This window comes from Podarcis erhardii (genome assembly GCF_964252035.2).
Source record: "Podarcis erhardii genome assembly, chromosome: 16".
NCBI classification, from domain to species: domain Eukaryota; kingdom Metazoa; phylum Chordata; class Lepidosauria; order Squamata; family Lacertidae; genus Podarcis; species Podarcis erhardii.
Genome location: NC_138514.1, coordinates 19,748,800 through 19,774,697, shown reverse-complemented (window position 1 = coordinate 19,774,697; position 25,898 = coordinate 19,748,800). Strand labels below are relative to the sequence as shown.

The window sequence follows — 25,898 nt, the reverse complement described above, 5'->3', positions numbered from 1 at the left end:
GCTTGGTTGGAGTACTGCATTGCAAAATTCAGATAAGTGCCATTTTTTTTTTAAGGATAGCTGTGATTTGGTTCACATTTTGTTTTGGAAGGTGTGGATTTGATAGATTCAGCTTTTAAATGAAATTTCTCCTCCATCCCTAGTGGTCAACCTCTTTGCCTGCTGTAACAATTTAATTAAGTGAAACTACCGGGCATCATAGTACTTCTCTACCGATTGCTCATAATTGTCCACATCTCTTCAAGAGGGAACAAAGCCAAATTGAAAACAAAAGTAATGAAGTCAGAATAGTTTATACAGGGACATGGCAGCCTCTGTGTTATTTCAAATCTTTCTGGAAAAAAAAGTTATTGCATTCTCAGCATACATTATTGAGAAATCCTTGAAGAAAAGACTACGGTTCTGCGTTGTCAAGGGACCTGGACATTATCATAATGGTTACTTTCAGCCTTTTTATTATATTTAAAAAACCATGAATGCATAATGTAGTGGCTTGAGGATGGTACAGAGAGCCAAGACTCCAGAGAGTTACTCTCAATTTTCCCTATTAAGATATCCGGCCTTCTCTGCCCTTTCTCATAATAGGGATGATGACATCTCTCTAACAGAAAAATCGTAGATGCTGCTGAGGTTTCAGACCAAATCCCTCCTTTGCAAGGACACAGCTCCTGAGAGTGTGAGGTGGCGACTTCTTGAGAAGTCACCCAAGAGCTCCCACATTCTTTCCCTTCTCATTCCTTTCTCTCTGTGTATTATATCTCTAGAACGAAGCTTTTCAAATGGTGACATGGGAAACCCTACGATTTCCAGGGTTTCTGCAGGTATCTTTGCACCCTCTGCAAAAATATATTGACACAATGTCTGTGTTGTGTGCAGGCCATGTTTAAAGATGGCGCCCCTTGTTGACTGCTGCACTTTTAATTCAGCTGCCTCACAGGTATTTGTATCTTAACTAGGAATGTCAGTGGAGTTCTCCAAGCTTTAGATTCAATACAAACTCAAGGTCTTATAAAAACTCGTAGGAAGACATGAGCTTTGCAAGCCCCTTTAGGCTTTCTAGGCACAGGTCAGAGCGTGTGTCGTCCCCCCCCCCCCGAAACCCCATTATTCAATGCTAAACTGGAACAAATGGCAATCGATGGAAATGCCAGTTACTTGTGTTTTTGAATGAAGGTATTAAAATTATAATGCATTTCTGTTTTTAAACATGCTGTGACCTCTGTGGAACAAGTGACTAACAAGTCTAATAAATCATCATCACTCCCAAGATTCCTCCAACCAACCCAGCCCCCCAATCTCCCAACCTCTTTTCCAACACTGTACCCAACTTAAGTGGCAACGCATCAAATGCAATATGAAAGGGAACAAGGACAATATGACCTCTTGCCATTTCTGCTGCCCCATAAGGGCACACTATATGGAAATTAAAAAGTGGGAGAGTCTTGGGGACTCTGGCCAGATGATTTATGAACCTCAGATTGGTTTAAAAAATGTACCAAGCTATTTCTACGGTCAATCAGAAGTGAGTCAGCCCATCTCTAATCTTACTCAGCCTGAGAATAGGACTCTATACAAAACTCTGGGTAGGGCTCTTAATCCAGACTTGCAACAGGGACTTTTTATAGTCCAGTGGGACTCCTTAAGGGGTGTGTGCACAGCTGGGATTACTGCGCAGGAATATAACACTATGTTGAAACCGCATGTGTTTTGGTGATGCCATCTTTATTGATCAACAGTTAGGGTCTGTGTTTGTGCCTGTACATCTGTGATGGCACCAAAGGTGGCTGACTGCCAACCTCTGCAATCTGGAACAGAGGGTGCTGCCTCACGCTGAATCAGACAATTGGCAGATGGTCTCCAGGGTTTCAGGCAGGGGGTCTCATTCCACTCCTACCTGAAGATGCCGGGGATTGATAGAACAATACCCCATCTCTTCCCCACTCTTTTTCTTTCTTCCATCTCTTCCCCCAACCGTAAGATGTCTGTGACATTAGTGTATCATACTGAACATTAACGAACTGTGAAAAAGACTCTATGAATCAAAAGTAGAGATGAGATATGTACTTTCCTTTGTTTATTTTGTAGCACAAGAAAAACTTCAATAAAAATTAACTTTAAAAAAAGATGCTGAGGATTGAAACTGGGACCTTCTGCATGCAAAACAGATGTTCTACCACTCAACTATGCCTTTTTGTCCACTTCTTATTATTCTGAAGAACACCAGTGAAGCACTTGGTTCAGAGTCTACCTCACTATTATTGCAGAAATGTCAATTGCACTTGGTATAGATCTATGATCCTGTGATTTGTGCCACCAGGAAACAGGAGAAGAGCACCTTGAATTTCTCTCTCCATGGGTCTAACCTGACATGCAGAACCTTATCTTAAACCCATTTACCTCCCTGGCATGTCTATTATGCCCCCTTCCAAACTTATTTGGAAATCTTCCACACTTGCCTTCTTTCTTCTTTACAAAGCAGCTGCCTGGCAATTGTCCCCTGCCTTAACTCACTCTTTATAGATAAGAATATAAGCACTTTGCAGGAAGTACCTTCTATTCAAGAAGCCTTCATTGGTCCCTCACAAAAGCTGAGGCTTTCAATTATGCTTTAGAGTATCAAGCACTAAAAAGAAACCATCTTTGTGTGCATGTGAGGTATGTGTGTGTGAAGGAGTCAAAAGTCTTCAGTGGGTGGGGATGGTGTTGTGGGTTTGTTTGTTGGTTTTTGTCACACATGTAAAGAGGGAAATTTAGTTGAATGCTTTGTCACCCTTTGTCTTGCAGGTAGCTGAGGAGAAAAGGCCAGGAGAAGGGGCTAAGTTGTTATAACAACAGAACTCGAACAACCTCCACAGGAAAAAGAAAAGTGATGGGTGTGTGTGTGAGAGAGAACAAACTTAGTATTTCAAGGTGAAAACGTCCAGTGGAATTAGGAGCTGAAGTGAAGTGAAGATGGCAATGGATTGGTCCATGTAGAACAGAAGTTGGGAACCTCTGGCTCACAGGCTAGACTGAGCCCACCAAACCTCTCCATTAGGCCCATGAGACCATTTCCCCCAAAACATGGCCACCTGCCCAAGATTTGATGTGACAGGATTTGCTGCCCATGCAGCTGACCCCTGCAGTAAGCTGCACTGAACTCTTGGTTTGGGTGCATGAGAGGCTTCCCTGTGGAAAACTCTCTCATACACCTGAATCTTGCAGAAAGCTGGATTGAACCAAGTCACTATCTCCTCCACCCCTCTCACATGACACAACTTTTACAGGTTGGAAGGACCACTCACCTGTCGTTAGAATGCCAGGGTACTATTTTCCCCAGAGGCAGTGAGTAGCAAGTACGCCTCAGAAGTTGTGCTTTTAAACCTCATTGGAGGTTCTTAAGCAGAGGTTGGGTGGTCATCTGTCATGGATGCTTTAGTTGAGATTCCTGCATTGTAGGGGGTTGGACTAGATGGCCCTTGGGATTCCTTCCAGCTCCACAATTCTATTATTTTATGACCAGCCTCCTCATCCTCATAGTTCTCCCAGCCTTGCATGATTACAAAAGATGTCTCCTCAGATACAACCTTTTTGGTCACTTGTAATCTCCTCGTTGGGGGTGTTTACTGAACCTCTTTGATATTAATATTTAAGTAACTGCCTCCTTTTCTACAGACCCTACTGGGTGCCAAGATCAGCAGAAGGGGTGCTCTTGGTATTTCCTTCACCCTCAGAGGTTTCAGGTGGTGATGGCCCAGGAGAGGGCCTTCTCTGCAACAGCCCCTAAATCATGAAAGTTCTTCCCAACAGAGGTATATCTGCCATCTTCACTAAACAGCTTTCAGCGAATGCTGCAGAGGCACCTCTTTATCTGGCCTTCGGCTCCTAAGAGATATGTGTCTTCAGAGCCCACCCTATTCCTGTGAAAGTAGCCTGTTTTAACTGTTTTAAATTCTGAATTTCACATTGTTGCAATTTGCCCTGGGATGCGCTGGTGAAGGGCTGGCAATAAATTTGATGATGGTGATGATGATATGACAAAGAACAGGCTAAGTGTTCTGGGTGCCTGGGCACACTGCTCAACATCGATGGCTCACGAACCATGAAGCAGTTAACAATTCATTTCTCAAATCCCATCCTGCTAAGATCCGAATTCTCTAAAGCAGACAACCAGTGTTTCAAATTAAGCAAAGCAAAACAAAACACAGCTGTCACGTGCAGTTAGAAGCTCGTTCAGCCTTCCGCTTGCTAAAGAGAACATTAAATGCCTGTCCACACCAGTATTACAATATCCAGCTGAATTCCTAGATGGAATCAATAGCCCTAGAGAGATCAAACCTCAGAAAAGGATGCTGCAGAGTCAGAAAAGGTTCAGCAAAAGGCAACCCAAATGATCAAGGGGATGGAGTGACTGCAGTCTGAGGACAGGTTTAGAGAAAAGGTGAGTAAGGAGTGACATGATAGAAATCTATACAATTATGCATGGCAGGGAGAAAGTGGATAGAGAAAAGGACGTTGTTTTTTCTTCTGGAAACTACAGGAAGGGAGAGTTGCTGTATGAAGCTGGATTCAGTTTCATACAGAAGCGCCAAGGGCCTTCTGGCGGTTCCCTCACTGCGAGAATCCAAGTTACAGGGAACCAGGCAGAGGGCCTTCTCGGTAGTGGCGCCCTCCCTGTGGAACGCCCTCCTACCAGATGTCAAAGAGAACAACAACTCCCAGACTTTTAGAAGACATCTGAAGGCAGCCCTGTTTAGGGAAGCTTTTAATGTTTGATGCATTACTGTATTTTAATATTTTGTGGAAGCCGCCCAGAGTGACTGGGGAAGGCCAGCCAGATGGGCGGGGTATAAATAATAAATTGTTGTTGTTGTTATCATACTTCCAACAAGTGGTCACCATTCCTTGAGTTCGACAATGCCAACCGTCTCTTAGGCGATGCATACAGATTTCGTCCAATGAGAGCCAGGCTAAACTCTCTATCTCTATCTCAAAGTGAGGAGGGTGCTGTTGCACTCATGTCCTGCTTGTGGGTTTCCCACAGACATCTAGTTGACCACTGTGAGAACAGGATGCTAGACTACATGGGCCATTGGCCTCATCCAGCAGGCTCCTCTTATGCTCTTATCTTTTATGCTTGCAATGGAGTTCCAAGGTTTCTAGGATCTCTTTTACATTGCAGCCCCTTGTCCCCCTGGAAAAGTTGACTCTAGTGCAGTGGGAGAGGATCAAAAGAGCAGATGAAAGGGGAAATTCAGAGGTTTTCAATGTGGTCCCATAGACAGACATTCTGTGGCAAGGGAACAGAGTGAAAGCAGCTTAGCTTTTTGGTACCCAGCTGGGTAGAATGATGCCTGCACACTTTATATCTGCACAAGAAAAAGTTAGAGATGAAAGTTAGAGATGTGATGCTGTGTTATCTTTTTTTTTTTAAAAAAAAAAAAAAAGGGTGGGGGGAGAGAAAGAAAGCTGAAAAGTAAGAGGGAAGGTCTGGATACGCATCGGGAAGAAATTTGATTTTACTCCTCCTTTACAGAGAAACCCATGCAATTCATACTTTCTGAAACAATCCATGAACCAAAACAGAACCCTCCTTTGAGAGCCTCACTTTGCCAATTTTGCAACACAGTTTTCCAGTCAAGTAATGTACTCAAATATAACATACACTAGGGTAAACAGTGCATAAAAATGCATTAATTAGTTAAAAATAGCATACAAAGATTCAATACATTGGGGGGAATTGCTTTGAAAAAAATGTGTATATTATGTAAAATTGCACGCAGGAATGTGCCTATTGGGAGAATGATGCTCCCATTCTTGCATGGGGGTGAATCTGCCACATTCCAACACCCCTGAAAGAAGACTCAGAATTGTCCCATCCCCCCCGGATGAGCTGGAATATGGTCAGGTGGGCCAAGGGGCCAATCAAGACAGGAATGAAGCTAGACTGTTGATGGATGGCCATCCTGACTCGGCCCCGGACACACTGGCGAGATGCCTGGAAGCTGTGGCTGGATGGTTACGTGGGAGCCGGTTGAAGTTAAATCCTTTGAAGACAGAGGTCCTCTGGCTGGGCCGGGACGATATGGGATTGAGGGGGCAACTCCCATCTCTTGCGGGGGTGCAATTAGTGCCAGCACCGTCCGTTAAGAGTTTGGGTGTAATCTTCGATACCTCCCTCTCTATGGAGGTGCAGATTACAGCTATAACAAAGGCGGCATTTTTTCATCTCCGCCAAGCTAAGCAGTTGGCCCCTTATCTCTCTCGCCCTGACCTAGCCACCGTGATCCATGCGACGGTCACCTCCAGACTGGATTATTGTAACTCGCTCTACGTGGGGCTGCCCTTGAGACTGACCCAGAAACTCCAGCGGGTGCAGAATGCCGCGGCGAGACTCCTTATGGGGTCTTCGCTGCGAGATCACATTCACCCAGTACTATACCAGCTGCACTGGCTCCCGGTGGAGTACAGGATCAGGTTTAAGGTGCTGGTTTTAACCTTTAAAGCCCTATACGGCCTAGGACCCTCGTACCTACGGGACCGCCTCTCCTGGTATGCCCCACAGAGAAACCTACGGTCTGCAAATAATAACATCCTCAAGGTCCCAGGCCTCAGAGAGGTTAGGCTGGCCTCAACTAGAGCCAGGGCCTTTTCGGCTGCGGCTCCAATCTGGTGGAACGCTCTGTCACAAGAGACTAGGGCCCTGCGGGACCTGACATCTTTCCGCAGGGCCTGCAAGACAGAGTTGTTCCACCAGGCCTTTGGTCAGGGCGCAGCCTGACTCCCTCCTCTGGCAACCTGCACAGAATATTGCTTAATCGGTTGCCACTAATTTGATTTTAATTTTTATAATGAATATTTTGAATGTGTGATTATTTGATTATTTGATTATTGTTAGCCGCCCTGAGCCCGGCTTCGGCTGGGGAGGGCGGGATATAAATAAAATTTATTATTATTATTATTATAAGCAGACTCCTCCCCAAACTCATCACTCGTATCTTCAAAGCGACCTCTTAACCTGTTTTTGCTGTATGACCTTTACTAGTTGCTTGCTTGGGGGCTGAGTAGGAATTTTTGGGTGAGCTCCTGTTTGGCCTTGGGACTCTTCTTCTTTTGCCTAATCTGTACTGTTGGGAAGTGGAGTGGGTTTTGATCTGGACAGGAAGGAAAGGACAAGTTAAGAGCTGGCGAGAGGAATACCTCAAGAGTTTTTGGGTACCAGGCACTCTTTGGTCCGGCTGCTTTGGCATCAGGGGTCGGTAGGGATACCAGTTAAGGCATGTGCACCAGGGTGATAGCCAAACTGGTGGGGCTACGCTGCACTTGCCAGGTTCACACAACCAAGGTTTTTGTAGCAAGGAGGAAGAAATCCTTTTAACCCTTTGCTGTGGGGGCCACAGGAGCGGGAAGAGCCTTAGGAAACCTCTCTGCCCACAGTAATCATGTTTAATTGGTTGCTTAAAGATCCTTTAGATTTCTCTACCACAGATTGTGTTTCCAGAGTCTTCTTAATGGTTGTTCTGGCAAATTCCCTAAGGAATTTTCATGACGGCTTTTAAAAAAAATAATAATTTCAAAATGATGTGGAAATGAACTTAAACCTGGAAAAATGAGAAACAGAGAGAAATGGAAATGGAATTGCCCATGACTAGGTGGGAGGTCTGCTCTGCTGCAGATCTGCCCCAATATACTTAAACACACTATTCTCCAAACAACTGCATTTTTACAGATAGCATACAGAACCCAAAGGATGTGATGAGCTCCTCTAGCTGTATCTTTATGGTCCAGGAGGACTGAATATGTTGGCATGAGATTATTCCTGTGGAATTCTACCCCGTTCCCATTTCCCCTGTTTTTTAAACAGGTTTTGCAGTAAGATGAGGAGCCCCTCCTCATTCCGAACCATGCTCAATTAGAGATGACAGCTTCTCTTGCTGACTCATATAATCTTCCCCTGCCCTCTGCTGCTCGTCACACACAGACTAAATGCCTTTTGAGGCCAGTACAGAGATCACAATTCATCACACCATGGTAACATCTTTGAGCAGAAACTTGTTCTAACCTCCCTTCCTGCTCTAATACGTCCCGCTAAACCTAGACAGAAGACCAGCTTAACCCTCTGAAATATTGTCTTCCCTGTTTTAAATTAAAGCCCCAAATCCTCCCATTCATTTGGCTGGGTGCAAAGCCTCCATGTAGGTCCTTATAATGAATGGAGAGAAATTTACAGAAGTGTCACAATGGAAAAGACTGCAGGAGACGGACTGGTGAAGGGGAGGGAAGTAGGAAGAGCTCCTTTCTAGACCTTCTGAGTAAGCCGGCTTACAATTACATAGGCCACATTGCCTTCTATAAAGAGATTTAGGAAGTCAAAGAAACAAGGAAGGCAGGTTTTACCTGTAATTGCAAAGAGTGCCCCTCTCAATAACCTTTTTCTTTTCATTTTTTCCACTGCTGGCTCATTCCAATACACAGTAATTTGCTGTGCTTTTTCTTGCAAGAATCAGTCAACATTGTTGCCTTTTGTTTGGTACAGAGACACCATGTCAAGCCACACTTGAACCCGATTAAGAAGTCACTGCATTTGTTCTGGTTTAGAAAGAGATTAAAACCCTGAAAAACCCTCTTTAAATATAAAAAAAATCTCCCCCCCTCCCTCAAAACCAGCTTTTTGAGCAGGAAAATAAAAGATGAAGAACCAGTTCGGTATTGTATATTTATAGCCTAGTCAATTATAACTCAAAATTGGAAATTTGCAAGGTTCCAATCAGCTTTTAGATTTAATTGTGTGTTTTATATATATATAACATTGGCCAATTAGCTGGTCAAATAAGAATTCAGAATTGCAAGCAATAATTTATTAGAACTTTAATAAATGAAGAGAAAGATTTATTCCAATTACAAATACTTTGGGAGTCTTCTAGAAGATTCCAAATTCCTGTCTCTTGGAGAAGCTTTATAGAGCAGTCATACCCTTTGACATTTCTCTGATGAAAATAGGGATCTCAATAATAATAATAATAATAATAATAATAATAATAATAATAATAATGTTCTTATTTCTACCCCACCCATCTAACTGGGTTGCCTCAGCCACTCTGGGCAGCTTCCAACATATCTAAAAACATAAAAAATATTAAACATGAAAAAACTTCCCTATACAGGGCTGCCTTCTGATGTCTTCTAAAGGTTGCATGGTTACTTATCTCCTTGGCTTGGGGGTTATGTACGGTAACTCATTCTTGATCAAATCAGAAACCAGGACAGCTTCTGTAAATCCGGGACTGTCCCTGGAAAATGTAGACACTTGGAGGGTCTGGAACAGTGTGCAAAACTATAGAAAGGTCTTTCTTTCTGCCCCCTCCCTCCCCTGGAGTCAATGGTAGTTCTGAACAGCAGGGCAATTGTGACCTGTTTGTGTTGACTTCATGTTTCTTCAGCGACGTCTAAAGCTACACAGCCTATTTAAAAGATGAGAAATCACGCCATCTGGCTTAATTGGCGAAGGAGGGCAGAGTGTTGCAGACACGGGTGCCTAGTCCTCCGTGAGCAGTGTGTGGGTGCATCTGTGTCAATTGCAAGGCTAGAGCGCAATGGGCCTTCCTTCTTACTACTGATATCAGGAGACACCATGATCCAACAGAAAAACGTCGCTTGATCGTTCTTGACATCAGAGAACAGCTGGGAATATCTGACCCTATTGTAGGGTTGGGAAAGTTTCAGTCAAGGGCAGCCCAAATGATCAAGGGGGTGGAGTGACTTTCCTGTGAGGAAAGGTCACAGAATCTGCAACTTTTTAGTCTGGAGAAAAAGAAGCAGCATCTTAGATGTGCGTAATAAAAAATATGCACGGCATGGAGAGAGTAAAGAGAGAAATGTTTTTCTGCGTCTCTCATAAGACCAGAACTCTTGGACTTTCAATGAAGCTGAATGTTGGGAGATTCAGGACTGACTGATACAAGAATTCACTTTTTCATGCAGCACATAGTTCAGCTATGAAACTCTCTCCCACTAGAGGCAGTAATGGCTACCAATTTGGGTGGGTTTAAAAGAGGGTTTGGGAAAATTCATGTGGGAGAAGGCTATCAATGGCTACTAGCCATGATGGCCTATGCGCTGCCTCCATGGTCAGGGACAGTAATGCTCTTGAGTGCAAGTTGCTGGAAACTGCAGGAAGGGAGGGTGCCCTTGTGCCTAGGTAATGCTTGCCGCTTTCCTGACCACTGTGAGGACAAGTGACATCAGGAATCACAAGACAGAGAAGCCAGTAGGAGAACACTTCAATCTCCCAGGACATTCAATACAGGATCTCAAAGCAGCTGTCTTATTACAAAAGAATTTCAGAAATAGACTTGAAAGAGAAGTTGCTGAATTACAAGTTATTACTAAACTGAAAACTATGGAGAGACCTGGTCTGAATAGAGATAGGGGATTCTTGTCTCATTACACATGCTAAAGCTGTTTTTGGTCATCTGCATACTATCCCTTGCTTTTTCCTGTACGACTAATTGCAGTCATTAACAGTCGTCAGCAGGTTTACCATACCCATTGAGTCAATCACCCATCTCCTGCTACCCTTTTGAGGAAAACCCCACCCCACCCTCCGACTATATATAAGGGTCTGGTGACTTCTGTTTCAGTGTATCTGAAGAAGTGCGCATGCACATGAAAGCTCATACCTAGAACAAACTTAGTCTCTAAGGCGCTACTGGACTTTTTATTTATTTATTTATTTATTAATACTATTAATACTGTAGTAGTTAGCTGATCTGGAGCTCAACCCTCTACTCTAGCTTCTCATAGAACAGTTCAGAGGAGTTTGTGATATTATCATAATGGTGAGATAAATTTGCACAGTAGGGAAATCTGTGAGATGGAATGGGGCAAAGGGAGAGAGAGAGAGAGACAGACAGAGAGAGAAGATTTTACTGGTTAAGAACTACATCACAATCATTTTATTGTAGAGCAGATGATGTAATGTTTCTTTTCTTCCTTGTCCCCCCTCCCTTTCTTTTTCGCTGATGGATGCCTTTCTATATTCATGTATTATCTTTGAAGATTTAATAAAGGGGGAAAGAGGAGAGGAGGAAAGAAATGGAATAAGCAAAAAAGACAGGAAGAGATGGAGAAAAGGATGAATGTGTATCTCATAGGACCCTCTTTAAAATGCTAATAGTATAGAATACATAATATCATCATTCTAGATGCATGTAATTGTGGGGATATGAGATTTAGCCAGCTAACAGCGGTACTTAGGAGTAATTCAAAATGCCCGAAACCTGACAATGGTATTAAAGAGATGTTTGAAAGCCTCGCAGCCATAGGTTAAAGTATCTAAATGGCTTCTATTAATATTGTATGCCATAACAAGCAATTGCACAGAGCCAAAGGTGAAAAGGCAGGCAAAACCTGAGCACTAGCAAATCCTTAAATTTATGGAGCCTATTTCTTAGATGACCTAAAAGCTGGAAGGGTGGGGGAGAGGCAAGCAGAGGGTGGTCTGGGAATCTTGCTTTTATCCAATTCCTCATCTTTAGAGTGCTCTTCTGCTTGGTGAGTGGAAATAGTAACACTGCCTCTCCAAAGTCTGGGATGTCACTAAAGGATGTCACTAAAGTACGAAAGGAGCTTTCAGGCATCAGGGACAGACAGGACAGTCTACCGTAAAAAAAAAAAAGCTTCTGTTTCCAAACCACTGAATGCCAACTTTGCAGGACTTGAGGACTTCTTGCCTGAAGTTCCACACTCTGAATGTTGAAGTTTTGAATATGAGCTGATTTCAGCATGAATTGATTCCAAAACGTTGAGGGGAATTTGGGTCCCGTAAACCATGGCCTTCCACACTCTGTGCAATGAACTTTGATGGCTCCCTCAATATGTTCTAGTATCCATGAGCTTAAAGGTAAAGGTAAAGGTAAAGGTACCCCTGACTATTAGGTCCAGTCGCAGACGACTCTGGGGTTGCGGTGCTCATCTCGCTCTATAGGCCGAGGGCGCCAGCATTTGTCCGCAGACAGCTTCCGAGTCATGTGGCCAGTCTGACTAAGCCGCTTCTGGTGAACCAGGGCAGTGCACAGAAACACTGTTTACCTTCCTGCCGGAGCGGTACCTATTTATCTACTTGCACTTGACATGCTTTTGAACTGCTAGGTTGGCAGGAGCAGGGACCGAACAACGGGAGCTCACACTGCCGCAGGGATTCGAACTACTGACCTTCTGATCAGCAAGCCCTAGGCTCTGTGGTTTAGACCACAGCGCCACCTGCGTCCTTAGACAGCTTTAAAAAGGAACCTCTGAACATAGGGTTACTATTTATAGGGTGAGCTAAGAGACAAGTGGGGAACTTTTTGCAAATACCTTTATCAGCTGCGCAATCATCCACTTTGGGCATTTTTGGGGGTGGGTGGGGTGGGGTGGTGGGACAGGTTGCAAAAAAGGAGTAAGTGAAAGTGTTTGGCGAATCATAATATGGGCAGGAAGCATTGCCCTCCCTTTCCATTTCCTTTGGCCTAATGACAGTTCATTATGCATTCAGATCCTGCTAGCTATGTGGCCCTGTAGCATCAACACAGTTAGGTGGTCCCTGACTGGCTGGGATCTCTTGGAGAAGGAGAAAAAAGGGCAGGAACCGGAGAGGGAAATGTCAAAACAGCAGATAAGAGGGGATGCGACAGCCGTCAATAGCAGCGCAAAAGATACTGTTTGAAGGGGGGGGCAATTTGGTCTGCACAAAAGTTCCCCATGTGCCCTTCAAACAAAGTTGGTGGGCAAACATTCAGAGCAGCTGTACAGTATTTACCTAATTGTCATAGCTAATAGCTGATGCTAGAGCCCACTACTGTGGATTTCTGTCATCCTTGTTTTCTGGATTCACAGCAGGCAGTATTTTATATATATTTCACACCTGGCAATGCTAAAAGCTAACTTTAAACAACAACACGAAAGCTGAGGTTCATGTGCTTTAAATGTGCTAAAACCAGAGAAATCCTGTAAATGTGATGAGTCTATGTGTGGGAATTCCAAGAAGAGAATCACCAGGATTATAAGGCATGAGACCCAAGAGGTATTGCAAACATTTGCGCCTTTATAACGAGGCGCAAAGTGGTGTTTACAGCGTGTTAATTGATAAATGCTAGCTAATGTATTTTAATACCCTAACCAATGTTCCTGCTCTGGAAGTGCCCCGTGCAGCAAGCCAGGAGCATGATGGAAATTTTACGGTCTTTACTCACGTGTGTTTCATAAATTGAGAGAGGGGCTCAGCGTCAGGAGCACAGCCATCCTGCTAGGCCATTATCAAACCCCATTACACACTTTAGGTAATTATCACAGGCCAATGTCTTGAGGGCACTGTCACAGCTAAAGAGACATGCAGTGTTACTAATGTGAGTCCTGATCTTTTTGGAGCCTACAATCAAGCACAACGCTTACTATTTGTGAGTAATCCCGTTGGTTCCAATTAGATTGCTTATGGCAATAAGGATGTAGAGGAACGTCTCTTTCTGAATGCAATCCATAGGAGGGACCATGAATCATAGCACTGTAAAGTTGGAAGGGACCCCAGGGGTCATCAAGTCCAACCCCAATGTCCCATGGGAACAAGACAAGAAAAGAATTGAGCCGCATTCACACCACACATTCAAAGCACTATGATACCACTCTAAACAGTCATGGTTTCTGTTATGTACTGAGTTGAATAGGATCCAAAATGCAGCAATCTGATTGGTCCGAGAACAATAGGATTCAGAATGCAGCAGTCTGATTGGTCCTAGAACAATAGGATTCAGAATGCAGCAGTCTGATTGGTCCTAGAACAATAGGCTCCAGAATGCAGCAGTCTGATTGGTCCACAGGAGCCACCCAATCCAGCTCCAGATGGAAGTGAATCCACGACCTGATTGGCCTACAGGAGAATCCTGGAATCAGCTAATCACGTGGGGCCCATTGTGTAAATAATGTATATAAAGCAAACATTTTGGGGGAAATTCCATTCCTCCTCATCACTATGAGCTGAATAAAGAGCATGAAATCCACTCTTGACTCCGAGTATATTTCAGTTTCCCTGCAAAGTATTCCAGGAGTTATAGTTTAAGGGGCTGAAGGTTGTTAGAAGTCTCCTCACAGAGCTACAATTCACAGAGTGCTTAGCAATCTCTCTCCACATGAAACTCTTTTTCCTAGTTCTTTATCCAAGCAGGAACTGAGAACAAGGGTGGTGTGGTGTTCAAATCTGCCATGAAGCTCACTGGATGACCCTGGACCAGTCAATACCTTTTAGTCTAACCTACCTCGCAGGATTGTCATGAGAATAAATGGGAAAGGGGGAGGGGAGAGAACCATGAGTTTGCAACAGAAAACCACAGAAACAGAAGTAAGACATCTGCACAAAGGTAGGATTTCTAGTTCAGAAGCTGGCACTTCCAGTTATTACTATTATTGTTATTACTTCTTAGAAATTGAGCACTGCTCACAAAACCCAGGTCAAAGAGACATACATACTGGTCTCGGCTGTTTCATATTCGCTGTCTCTCAGCAGCTCGAAAATGTCCACCTCCACTTTGGCTTTCCCCACCCGCTCCGGAGCTCGATTTATCCGATTCTTGGCCAGGGTGATAGAGAGCCGTTCGCCTCTGCTGCACTCCATCGGGTCGTCCAAAATGGCGGCTGCAAAACAAACAAAGAAAAAAACCCATAACAGATGGAAGGTGAGTGGGAAAGGGCATAAAAATGGAGGCTGCAAGCAAGTAGATCAGTAACTACACATTTCAAGATGGCAACATGAGAGGAGGGTTGTTTTTCTTCTTCTTCTTCTGTGGCCTGAATAAGAAGGCTGCTTTCAAGGCAGGTCCTATACAAATCCAGTCTGTCCACTCAAATTGTTGCATTGCAGCAGACGAGAAAGAAATGCTGCGTTTTGCTTGCTTGTAGAAAGGTTTTTGGTTTTGTTGTTTTTGGTTTTGCTTTTTTTAAAAAAACCAGAAGGCGTTTAACATCAATCTCAATATTCAACGATGTGCCAGGAAGAAGTCTGCAGTACTGTTTGTCAATTCTTGTTAATAAAATATGTTGCTCTTAACTATTCAATTTTAGCAAGTGAAGGGGGTCAAGAAGAGCCTTTTTGATTCATGAATTATTCTTTTCTGTGTGTGCCCTCAAACCCTCACTTCCTCTGGCACTAATAAGGACTAAGTTGCCCTATGGTGGAATGGAACAAGCAAAGGGGTCTGTAGCTACACCATCTGAGGCTTCTGGGGGCACAACAGCTGAAAAGTGCCTAGGGAAAGGGGGGCGAGGAAGAGGCAGGAAAGGAGGGGGCAGTAGCCTGATAAGATAGCAAGGGGCTAGGAATGAAGCCTTGGACAAGAAGGCTCAGAGGAATGTGAGCAAACAAGAGACATGAAACAGAGACTTGTAGAGTTGCAAGGGACCCTGAGGATCATCCAATCCAAACCCCTACAATACAGGAATCACAGCTAAAGAACCCCTGATAACCATCCAACCTCTCTTTAAAAACCTCCAAGGAAGGAGAGTCCACCACCTTCTGAGGCAGCCTGTTCCACTGTCAAACAACTCTTACTCTCAGAAAATTCTTCCTAATGTTTAGTTGGAATCACATTTCTTGACAGGTCTTCAGATATGGATATCATATCACCTCTCAGTCTTCTCTTCTCCAGGCTGGCCATACTCAGCTCCCACAACTGTTCCTTATAATCCTTGGTTTCCAGACTCTTGATCATCTTGGTTGCCCTCCTCTGAACACATTCCAGCTTGTCAACATCCTTCTTAAATTGTGCTGCCCCCCAAACCGGACACAGTACTTCTGATCAAGGCGGAACAGAGTGGCACTATTAATTCTCTTGAGCTGGACACTACACTTCTGTTGAGGCATCCTAGAACAGCATTAGCTTTTCCTTCCTTCTGTATCACATTGTTGACACATGTTAAACTTGTGGCTTAAGAATTGGAAGGAAGAATTATTTGGACAAGGGACTACAGTGGTACAGGAACACAGGGAACTGCCTTATTCTGAGTCATACCAATGGTTCCATCTAGCTTCAACTGGCAGTGGGACTCCAAGATTTCAGAGAGAAGAGATGGCAGGAGATGCTGGGAACTGAACCTGGGACCTTCTGCATGAAAAGCAGGTGTTCTACCATAGGGCTACAACCCTTCCCCAGAGGTATGGAAGGATAAAGTTCACATCTTATAGGAAGCTGCCTGATACCAAGTAAGACCATCAGTCCATGTGAAGGAGCTTACAAGTGAGCCAGGTCAACCACAGGGCAGGTACGCACATGGGAGGCAGGGAATTAGCTTTTTATTAGCAGAAAATAACAACAGAGCAGAGTCCTCTGGCTCCCCTTAATCCAGCTGAGACACTGCTGAAACTGACCAGAAGAAGAATCTTTATTTGCATCAGCCACTAGCCACTAGCCATAGCAATAAAATAAAATAAAATATACTGGAGACAGAGGTAAAAGCTTAACTATACAAAATACATTCTGGAGGTTTGCATCAATAAATAATAGATCTTATTTTAATTGTTCCTGCTAAAAAAATTGCAGTTTTTGCTGTCAGCTGATTATCTTGATCTGCTAGAAGAAATGACACAGTAGCAATGGTTGAATGACCTGGTATGGATAGTAATAGAAGGGTAATAACCTCACCCCTCAAATCTTTATAAAGAGTGCAAGCTAGAAGCACATGAACCACTGACTCAATACAGCCATCTCCACATGGACATGACTGTTTTTCCAGCAGAATTTTTTAAAATCGACCCTCAAGTACAGCTGAAGGCAGGATATTCAATCTCGCACAAGTGAAAGCACGTCTGTATTTTGGAATTGTTAAATTTTGCAAAGTGGTTGCCAACGTGTCAAAATAACTAGGTGGAAAATAATCATTCCATGTACAAAATTTCCTCATCATGGCCAAATTATTCTGTCTCTCAATATCATATAGGCACTGTCTAATTAAATTATTTGCTTTACTGAAGTCCAGTGTTAATAACTGTCGTGATGGTAAACCAGAAAAGTAAAACTTTTGGTTGACAATTTTAGTCCAAGTGCTCTCATGGCAATCTTGCGGTACTAAGGGTAGCAGACCGGTGGGGTTTAAATTTAGCTGAAGCCAATAATTAAATGTCCTACACCAAATCTGTAATTTAACAGAGGGGAGATTAGATTCCAAGCGCAATGAAGCATTTGGAACACTGGATGGAACAGGAAAAAATTGCCTTAGGAACTTAAGCATTTGGAACACTGGATGGAACAGGAAAAAATTGCCTTAGGAACTTAAGATTAAACAGCTTCTGTAGTTCCAAGGTGAGCGCCTGTCCAAATCTGAGCCCCATATAATAACTGTGCTAGGGGTTTAGCTTTACACACTTCAGGTGCTGATGAGATATGACTGCCACCTTTCATATGGAAAAAGCATGTCAGAATTTTGGCACTGTGAGATGCTTTTTCCTTTGCATATTTCTGATGTGCTCTCCATGACCCTGTTGACTGAAAAATAAGGTTATTTAAAGACTTTAACTTGTTCAGTCAACTGATTATCCATATATCATCTATGGTCCCTATAGTTCCTTGAAAACACCATGACTTTAGTCTGAAACTGACCACTTGCCCCTCTTGTGTCTACCTCTGGATCCCTCCAAAGGCTGCAAAGAGGGGTTGGGCTCCTCCTCTGGGCCTATCTGACCCACTGCTCAGCAATGTGCAGGACTCTCCTTGATTGGGGTGTCAGAGGGGGACAAGAGTCACCAGGACTGGGGCTGTCCTGCTTCTGGGTAGCAAAGACAACCTCTGACTCCTCTCAGCCTGAATCTGCATTCACACTGTGACTCTTAGCCTCTAACCCTCTCCTGAAAGGCCCTCTTTCTCCTGAACAACCCCTTGATTGCTCAAACCCCTTGCTTCTAGCACCTCCCAGCTCATCCCTTCTGCAGACTGCTCTTCAGTGTCCCATCACCAGGATCTGGGATCTCAACACATCGTCTTCTGTTTCCTCCCTGGGGAGCTCTTGGGTGGGCAGCTCCCACCGCTCTTCCTCATCCAGCTGGTTCCTGACAGTCCATCTAGTTCAGTATCACCGGCACTGACTGGCAGAAGCTCTTGATGGCTTCAGAGAGGAATACACACACACAAAGCCCTACCTGGAGATACTAGGGATTGAACCTTGGGCTGTCTGCATGCAAAGCATGCACTCTGTCACTGAGCTATGGTCCTTCCTCGTAAATTGGAAACCATCAGTTAGATACAGGAGGCTTTTCGCACCCAGCCAGCCACATAGAAACGCCTTTCCCTGCAGAGAGCAGCTTCTGAAGTCTGTGAACATCACAGCCATTACAGGAAAGGACAATCACCTGCATCTTGCTCACTCAGCAGGTGCCTTTGCTTTGGGCCCATCTGACTCTGTGAGACAGAGCCTGCAAGAAGCTACCCCTTCCCAATTCATTCATTCATTCATTCATTCATTCATTCATTCATTCATCTCATAGACTTAGAAGTGTAGGGAAGAGGTGATGAACTCCTGTCCTAAGACATGTTCCAAAATGCTCCTCCCACCACTTTAAAAATTTTAGAGGATGAAGAATCATCTGAAAGGACTTAAGGTGCTTTTTCTTCTTCTTCTTCTTCTTCTTCTTCTTCTTCTTCTTCTTCTTCTTCCTCTTCCTCTTCCTCTTCCTCTTCCTCTTCCTCTTCCTCTTCCTCTTCTCTTATACCCTACCCATCTGGCCGGGCCTCCACAGCCACTCTGGGCAGCTTCCAACAGCATATTAAAAACACAATAAAGCACCAAACATTAAAAACTTCCCTAAACTTCCCTAAACAGCCTTCAGATGTATTCTAAAAGTCAGATATTTATTTCCTTGGCATCTGGTGGGAGGGCGTTTCACAGGGTGGGAGCCACTACCGAGAAGGCCCTCTGCCTGGTTCCCTGTAACCTCACTTCTCTCAGTGTGGAAACTGCCAGAAGGCCCTCAGAGCTGGACCTCAGTGTCTGGGCAGAACAATGTCATCCCAATATTAAGCCCACATCAGCATTATACTTTTAAAGCAGGATCATGCCATATTAGACAGGCATGGGTTTCCTCCAAAGTATCCTGGGAATTGTAGTTTGTTAAGGGTGCAGAGCATTGTTAGGAGACCCCCCAGAGCTACAACTCCCAGATTTTGCTGGGATGCGGGATAGATTGGTAAACCACTCTGAGAATTGTAGCTCTGTGAGGTGGCAGAGGGATTGTCTAACAACGCTCAGCACCCTTAGCAAACGACGTTTCCTGGGATTTTTTTTTTTGGGGGGGGGAACCTGCTTTAAATGTATAGTTGAAGATGGAGCCCAAGTGAAGGAGAAGGTCCCAGAGGTCTACTCTGGGAGAGAATGGATAAATCAAGCAACCGGCATGCCTGTTTTTATACCAGACTGTAGAGTTTTTCAATGCAATGCAAAAATAACATCAGAATAGTTGTCATGAAGCTTCTGCTAAGTGACTTTAAAAAAAATAATGAATGGTTTGAACTTTTCTGCAGAAACGAACAACCAGAGGAACAGGGTTTTTTTTTGTCCCTTACAGATTTTGACTGAAAGTATCCTTATAGAACAGAGCAGGAAAGTGGGCAGAGTTAAGTGGTTCGTGTAGGTGGGTGGGCCCAGTGGTGGTGCTTTGAATTCTTTTACCATTTTTGCAGGAAAGCCTCCGCTGGCCCCTGGTTACAGCAGCAAGCTCTGCTTAATCGCTCTAGCTTAAAAGGTAAAAAAAAACCCCACCCAACCCTAAAGTGCCAGGACTCCACATGAAGGAATAAACACAACAGTGAAAGAGGAGCTGGTGGTATAAAATAGCATCTTTTCCCTTGCAAGTACACACATATCTCCCATTAAATTTAACAGGATTGGCATGGACGAATTGAGAGACGGCGAGATAAATTAGACAGATAATGCACGCTCTGTTTCCTGAGCCGCTATTCATGCACATCCATTCTCCGAAACCCGGCACCAACATCACAGAACGCTAGCTCCTGGGCCACCGGCGTGCTTGCAAAGCTTTTCAAGGCAGCACAAGAATGCACAGCTATCTACTAATGAGCAGAAGAAGAAAAACCTCAAACCCATTTTAATACATATGCACACAATTCCTGGGCATGCCATGTAATTTTTGAAAAATGCAGAGGAAATTTGCTGTCTCCGCCAGGACTTTTCAAGACTAAATTTCATGCTGCGTGACTTTGCAAAGTGCCCTGGGGAGGGGTTGTTTTGCAGAAGAGAAATTGGGGCGGGGGCGGGCGGGGACAGTGCTTAACCCATTTGTTGTAGCCTCTCCCTCCCCAATGGTATTTTTTAAGCCTGTGCCTGTGTGGGTTAAACTTGGCTCTTGTAACATTAAGGGGTGAATCAATGGAGTACTGCACACTACCCAAATATTTCCCATTACGCTGTTCATTTCCCCTGGTTTTCATCATTTGCATGTGTAATGTGTATCACCAAATCCTTGCTCCTCCAAGAATGGTTTTTGCCACCCTTTCGCTTCCCAAAGTAGTGTTTAGAAAGTTGCACCTGGTAACACTAATGGTGGTTAAAAGCAGCAGAGAAAAGGTGGAGGAGTCTCAGGAAAAGTTTGACCGGTGTTCTTTTTGTGGGTATTTTCTGCAACATGCCAATCATAGTACAGTGGTACCTTGGGTTAAGTATTTAATTCGTTCTGGAGGTCTGTTCTTAACCTGAAGCACCACTTTAGCTAATGAGGCCTCCTGCTGCCGCTGCACTGCCAGAGCACGATTTCTGTTCTCATCCTGAAGCAAAGTTCTTAACCCGAGGTACTATTTCTGGGTTAGTGGAGTCTGTGTAACCTGAAGCGTATGTAACCTGAAGCGTATGTAACCCGAGGTACCACTGTAGTGGATTTATAATGGGTGCATCATTCTGTTTTATTAGTTGTTCTGCCATGCTTTCCTTGTGTTACCACATCTTTGCTGTTTGGAGGGGCAGCCTTGCGCAACACTGCAGCAAAAACAGAACATACATACACACCAGTGGAGTATTTGCGGTCTGAAAAGTTGCAGGATTTTAGCAAAAAATGATGGGACGTGGACCTATTTACCAAGGAAAACAATACAACTACCCCAGAACTTTGGCAGACACAGAAATGCCATCACAGAAATGCACCCTGATGATATTATGAGCACAAACGATCATGACTGCTCAATTAAAAGGATGTCTGGAGGCACCTGAAGTTTCTTAACTGTACTTTGGGAACCTGCAAAACTCCATTTGACCAGAGATGATATGCAGGAACACAGGAATCTGCCTTTTACTGAGTCAGACCATAGATCCATCTAGCTCAGTATTGTCTACACTGACTGGCAGCAGCACTCCAAGGTTTCATGCAGGGAGCGTCTCCCAGCCCTACCTGGAGATGCTGGGGATTGAACTTGGGTTCTTCTGCATGCAAGGCAGATATTCTGTCACTGAGCTATAGCCCTTCTATAAGAGAGGCAAAAAATGAGTGTGTATACCAGGCTTCCTCAACCTCAGCCCTCCAGATGTTTTGAGACTACAGTTCCCATCATCCCTGAACACTGGTCCTGCTAGCTAGGGATCATGGGAGTTGTAGGTCAAAAACATCTGGAGGGCTGAGTTTGAGGAAGCCTGCTGTACACCCTAGGCAGTCATTAAAAGGTAAAGGTAAAGGACCCTGACAGACGACTGGGGTTGCGGCACTCATCTCACTTTACTGGCTGAGGGAGCCAGCGTTTGTCCACAGTTTTTTCCAGGTCATATGGCCAGCATGACTAAGCCGCTTCTGGCGAAACCAGAGCAGCACACGGAAATGTCGTTTACCTTCCCACTGGAGCGGTACCTATTTATCTACTTGCACTTTGATGTGCTTTCAACCTGCTAGGTTGGCAGGAGCAGGGACCGAGCAACAGGAGCTCACCCCATTGCAGGGATTCGAGCACAGCGCCACCCGCATCATAGACTCTACCATAATTGGGTTGTATCCAATGCTAGCTCTACTCAAAGTAGACCCATTGGAGTTAATGAAAACAGTAAATGTTGGTTCTTTAATTTGAACAAGTCTATTCTGAGCAGAACCTAGCTGGATACAAACCACATGATAGCACAGGCTTTGGATGACAGAGGCATCTGGCTGAATCCTTGGCATCTCCATTAAAAGAATCTCAGGGTAGGGAGACCCACTTTGCCCGAGAAGAATCTGGAGATCCACTGTCTATAGTGTGGGCAACCCTGAGCCAGAGAGCCTCCTTCAGCATAAAGCAACTTTGTATGTTCATAAGGGCTGTCACAGCCATGTAGAAAAATGGCCAGAGGGCTCTTGATTGGACTAGGGAAGGCAGCCTTTTTGGACAGCTTCTGAAAAGCTGCCATCTGCTTTGGACAGAGTGCCCAGAATCAAAGCGATAGATTGAAGAGGAGAGGCAGGGCCTGCTAAGGTTTCCAGTCAGTCCTCTCCCCCCCCCCCCACCTTCTTAAGGTCTCAAAAAATAATAATTTCTGGCCTCGTTACAATTAATGCCTGGAATGAAGGTTAAGAAAGAAGGCCCCATAGCTATTAAATCAATTGCTGCATTAAGTTCTGGGCATGAAAAACATTTGTATTTCCACTGGCTAAAATAGAATAGGGGGAAAGGCTGTAGTTCAGCTGCAGAGCATCTGCTTTGCATGCAGAAGGTCTCAGGCAGGGCTGTCTTAAGTTTATGCGGCGCTGGGATGCAAAGATCTGCCTGGCGCCCACCCCAGCACAGCCCAGGGCAACAAACCAGCCCGAGGCATCGGCGTCTGCAACTGAGCGAAGCCGGGCACCTCGTGGTGTACCTCATTCACAGTATTGAGGAAAAGAACCACCAGTAATGTTTCCCTGTTCACATAAAAACAATGCTTATACAGTGGTACCTCTGGATGCGAATGGGATCTGTTCCGGAGCCCTGTTCGCATCCTGAAGTGAACGCAACCCACGTCTGCATGTCTGCATGTGTGCAGATTGCTATTCGCCGCTTCCGTGCATGCACGTGACATCATTTTGAGCGGCTGTGCATGCGCGAGCGGTGAAACCCAGAAGTAACGTGCTTCATTACTTCCGGGTCGCTGTGGAGCGCAACCCGAAAAGCTTAACCTGAAGCTACTTCAACCCAAGGTATGACTGTATGTCAAGAAGAATTATGGGATATCATCACTCAGGAAGAGCTCTGCAGCATCATACTAAGAGCCCATCTAGTCAAGAAGAAGAAGAAAAAGAGTTTGGATTTGATATCCCGCTTTATCACTACCCAAAGGAGTCTCAAAGCGGCTAACATTCTCCTTTCCCTTCCTCCCCCACAACAAACACTCTGTGAGGTGAGTGGGGCTGAGAGACTTCAGAGAAGTGTGACTAGCCCAAGGTCACCCAGCAGCTGCATGTGGAGGAGCGGGGAAGCGAACCCGCTTCACCAGATTATGAGTCCAACACTCTTAACCACTACACCACACTGGCTCTCTAGTCAAGCATTCAGTTCCTAAGTGACCATCCCAGATGTTTATGGGAAGCCCTTGTGCAGGACATGAGCACCATAGCCCTCTCTCTGTCATTCCCCAGTAACTCACATTCTGGCTGCATACACACCAAATGTTTAAAGGACTTCTGAAGCACCCGCCCATCAAAAAACAAGCCTGTTAACTGTAGTTTACACATCAGAGCGGCATTTTCAAGCATCCTTCAGTTCCCAGGATTCTTGTAGTGCGTGCATACTTGAAATGTGCCTTAAAGTCAGTGGCGTAGCGTGGGGGGTGCAGGGGGGGCCGGCCGCACCGGGTGCAACATCTGGGGGGGGGGCGCGCTCGCCGCCTCCGGAGTCACCGAAGAGCCTCGGGTGCAGGCTGTAGCAGAGCTCCATGTCTCGCGGAACCGACGAGCTGTGTGCGCATCCGGGCTGAAGGCGTCTGGCAGGCAGCGGCTCTCAGCGCTCGCCGCAGTCCCCGCGTGTCAGGGCCGCGGAGGGCGTGCCAGGCAGCCCCTCCTCACAGCCCCGCCGCCGCCGCCGCCGCTGCTGCTGCAGCTGCTGGGCCTTGTTGCATTTTCCTTGCCTCTATGCCCTCCTCCTCCGGGCAAGCGGCGTCGTTTGGGCGGCAGTGCCAGTGGCAACTTGCGTCAGATCACCTGACACGGACCTGCTGCCGCCGCCGTGGCTACCTTACCATAAATACCCCAGCCCAGGCAGCAGCAAGAAGAAGCTGGCAGCGGTGGCAGGTTAGGGGTTAGGGGCGCAAATTACTTGCCTTGCCCCGGGTTAGGGGGCGCAAATTACTTGCCTTGCCCCGGGTGCTGACAACCCACGCTACGCCACTGCTTGAAGTATGGTGTGCACACAGTCTCAGAGTCATGCTGCCTCTGGCACTGGAGATCATGGAATTGTGGAGTTGGAAGGGACCCCAAGATTCATCTAGTCCAATCCTCTGCAAAGCAGGAATCTCAACTAAAGCATCCATGACAGATGGCCATCCAACCCCTGCTTAAAAACCTCCAAAGGACTTTTGTTTTCCTCGAATTCCTGAGCAGCACCTGGTACTTCCTACTTAGAAATACTTAAATCTAGTTCTGCATCACACACCAGATACTCTAGGAAGCCCACAACCATGACAAGACAGCCACCCCAGCAACTGGCATTCAGATATATACTGCCTACAAACACAGAGGTTTCTAGGTAGCTGTTATAGCTAATAGCCACAACAGACCTTTCATGAACATGTCACACACATCCTGTTAACATCATCTAAGCCTGTAGCTATCATCACATCTTGTGGCAACAAATCTCATAGTTTAACTATGTACCACAGGGGCAGATATTGTGGCGCACCCCATATTATGTTGTTGCAGTACAATTCCCATCAGCTCCTACCAGCCCCTATATCTAATGGCTTGGGTTGGTGGGAGTTGTAGTTCAACAACATCTGGATTGTACAGGGTGAATAAATTTGTGCCTATGAATCTCCCACCATCGTGCTTCATTGGATGACTAGTGTTACGGAAGATGCGCAATGACAAGTCCTCAGTTACGCACATTAATGACAATGGTTCTACTCTGAGTAAAACTTAGCTGAATGCCTCCTGATATACTTTTTGAGTGAGCCAGCAGCATCCATTCAACTAGCAAGTCATAAACTGTGCAGTAATTTAGAGGAATCTGGTGACTATTATCAAGCTTCTCTACTCAAAAGTACAAAAAACGCTGGACAATAAAGTCAAACAAACAAAACCAATGATCCAAAAACAAAAGGAAACATATCACAGCAGCGGCAGCGGCAGCAGCGGCAACAACAACAACTTAGTTTGACAACCCCAGGGAAAATTCTCTCTGTCAAACCAGCTGCTTTTAAATTAAGTGACGAAAAGATTGTTGTGGTGGTGGTTATTTACTATTTTGACACAGTGCCACCATCAATACACATTATGCTTTACAAAGAGGACAGCCTAAACTTTGGCATGGGAAAGATAACAGTAGAAATGGAAATGGAAATGGAAAGGAAGAAATCAGGAAGCCTATGCATTAGTTTCAGTGGTGTATGCTTATGGCTTGTTACTCTATGAAGTCTTGGCCAACTTGGTGTCCTCCTCAGGATGTTGTAGGCTATAATATCTCCCAATTCCAGACATCTGGAGCACAGCAGGTTGGCAAAGGCTGCTGTGGGATATGAGGCCTACAATAAGGGGGTCTGTCAAAGCCTTCATGGGATGAAGGATTATGTAATACAGGGTTTCCTGGGCAGGGGACTCCAGATTGCTGGTGCAACTGACAAGACGTCCCTGCTCTGAGCCTCACCTTCAAAAAGAAGCATGCGAGAGATGCGGGCTCTCAGGCCATTGTGAGTCAGTGGCTAGAGTGCTGGCCCTGGCCCTGGGAGACCAGGGTTCAAATCCCCAC

At 45.0% G+C, this 25,898-nt stretch overlaps 1 protein-coding gene across 4 annotated transcripts in view; it reads right to left on the bottom strand.

Moving 5' to 3' along the window:
* GRIK4 (glutamate ionotropic receptor kainate type subunit 4) overlaps positions 1–25,898 on the bottom strand; it is a 470,359-nt gene that overhangs the window by 164,628 nt on the left and 279,833 nt on the right. For all 4 annotated transcript variants that reach the window (XM_081843083.1, XM_081843085.1, XM_081843086.1 and 1 more), the window contains exon 3: positions 14,479–14,643. In XM_081843083.1, the coding sequence (XP_081699209.1) occupies positions 14,479–14,643 (165 nt within the window). The remainder of the gene's footprint in view (positions 1–14,478; positions 14,644–25,898) is intronic.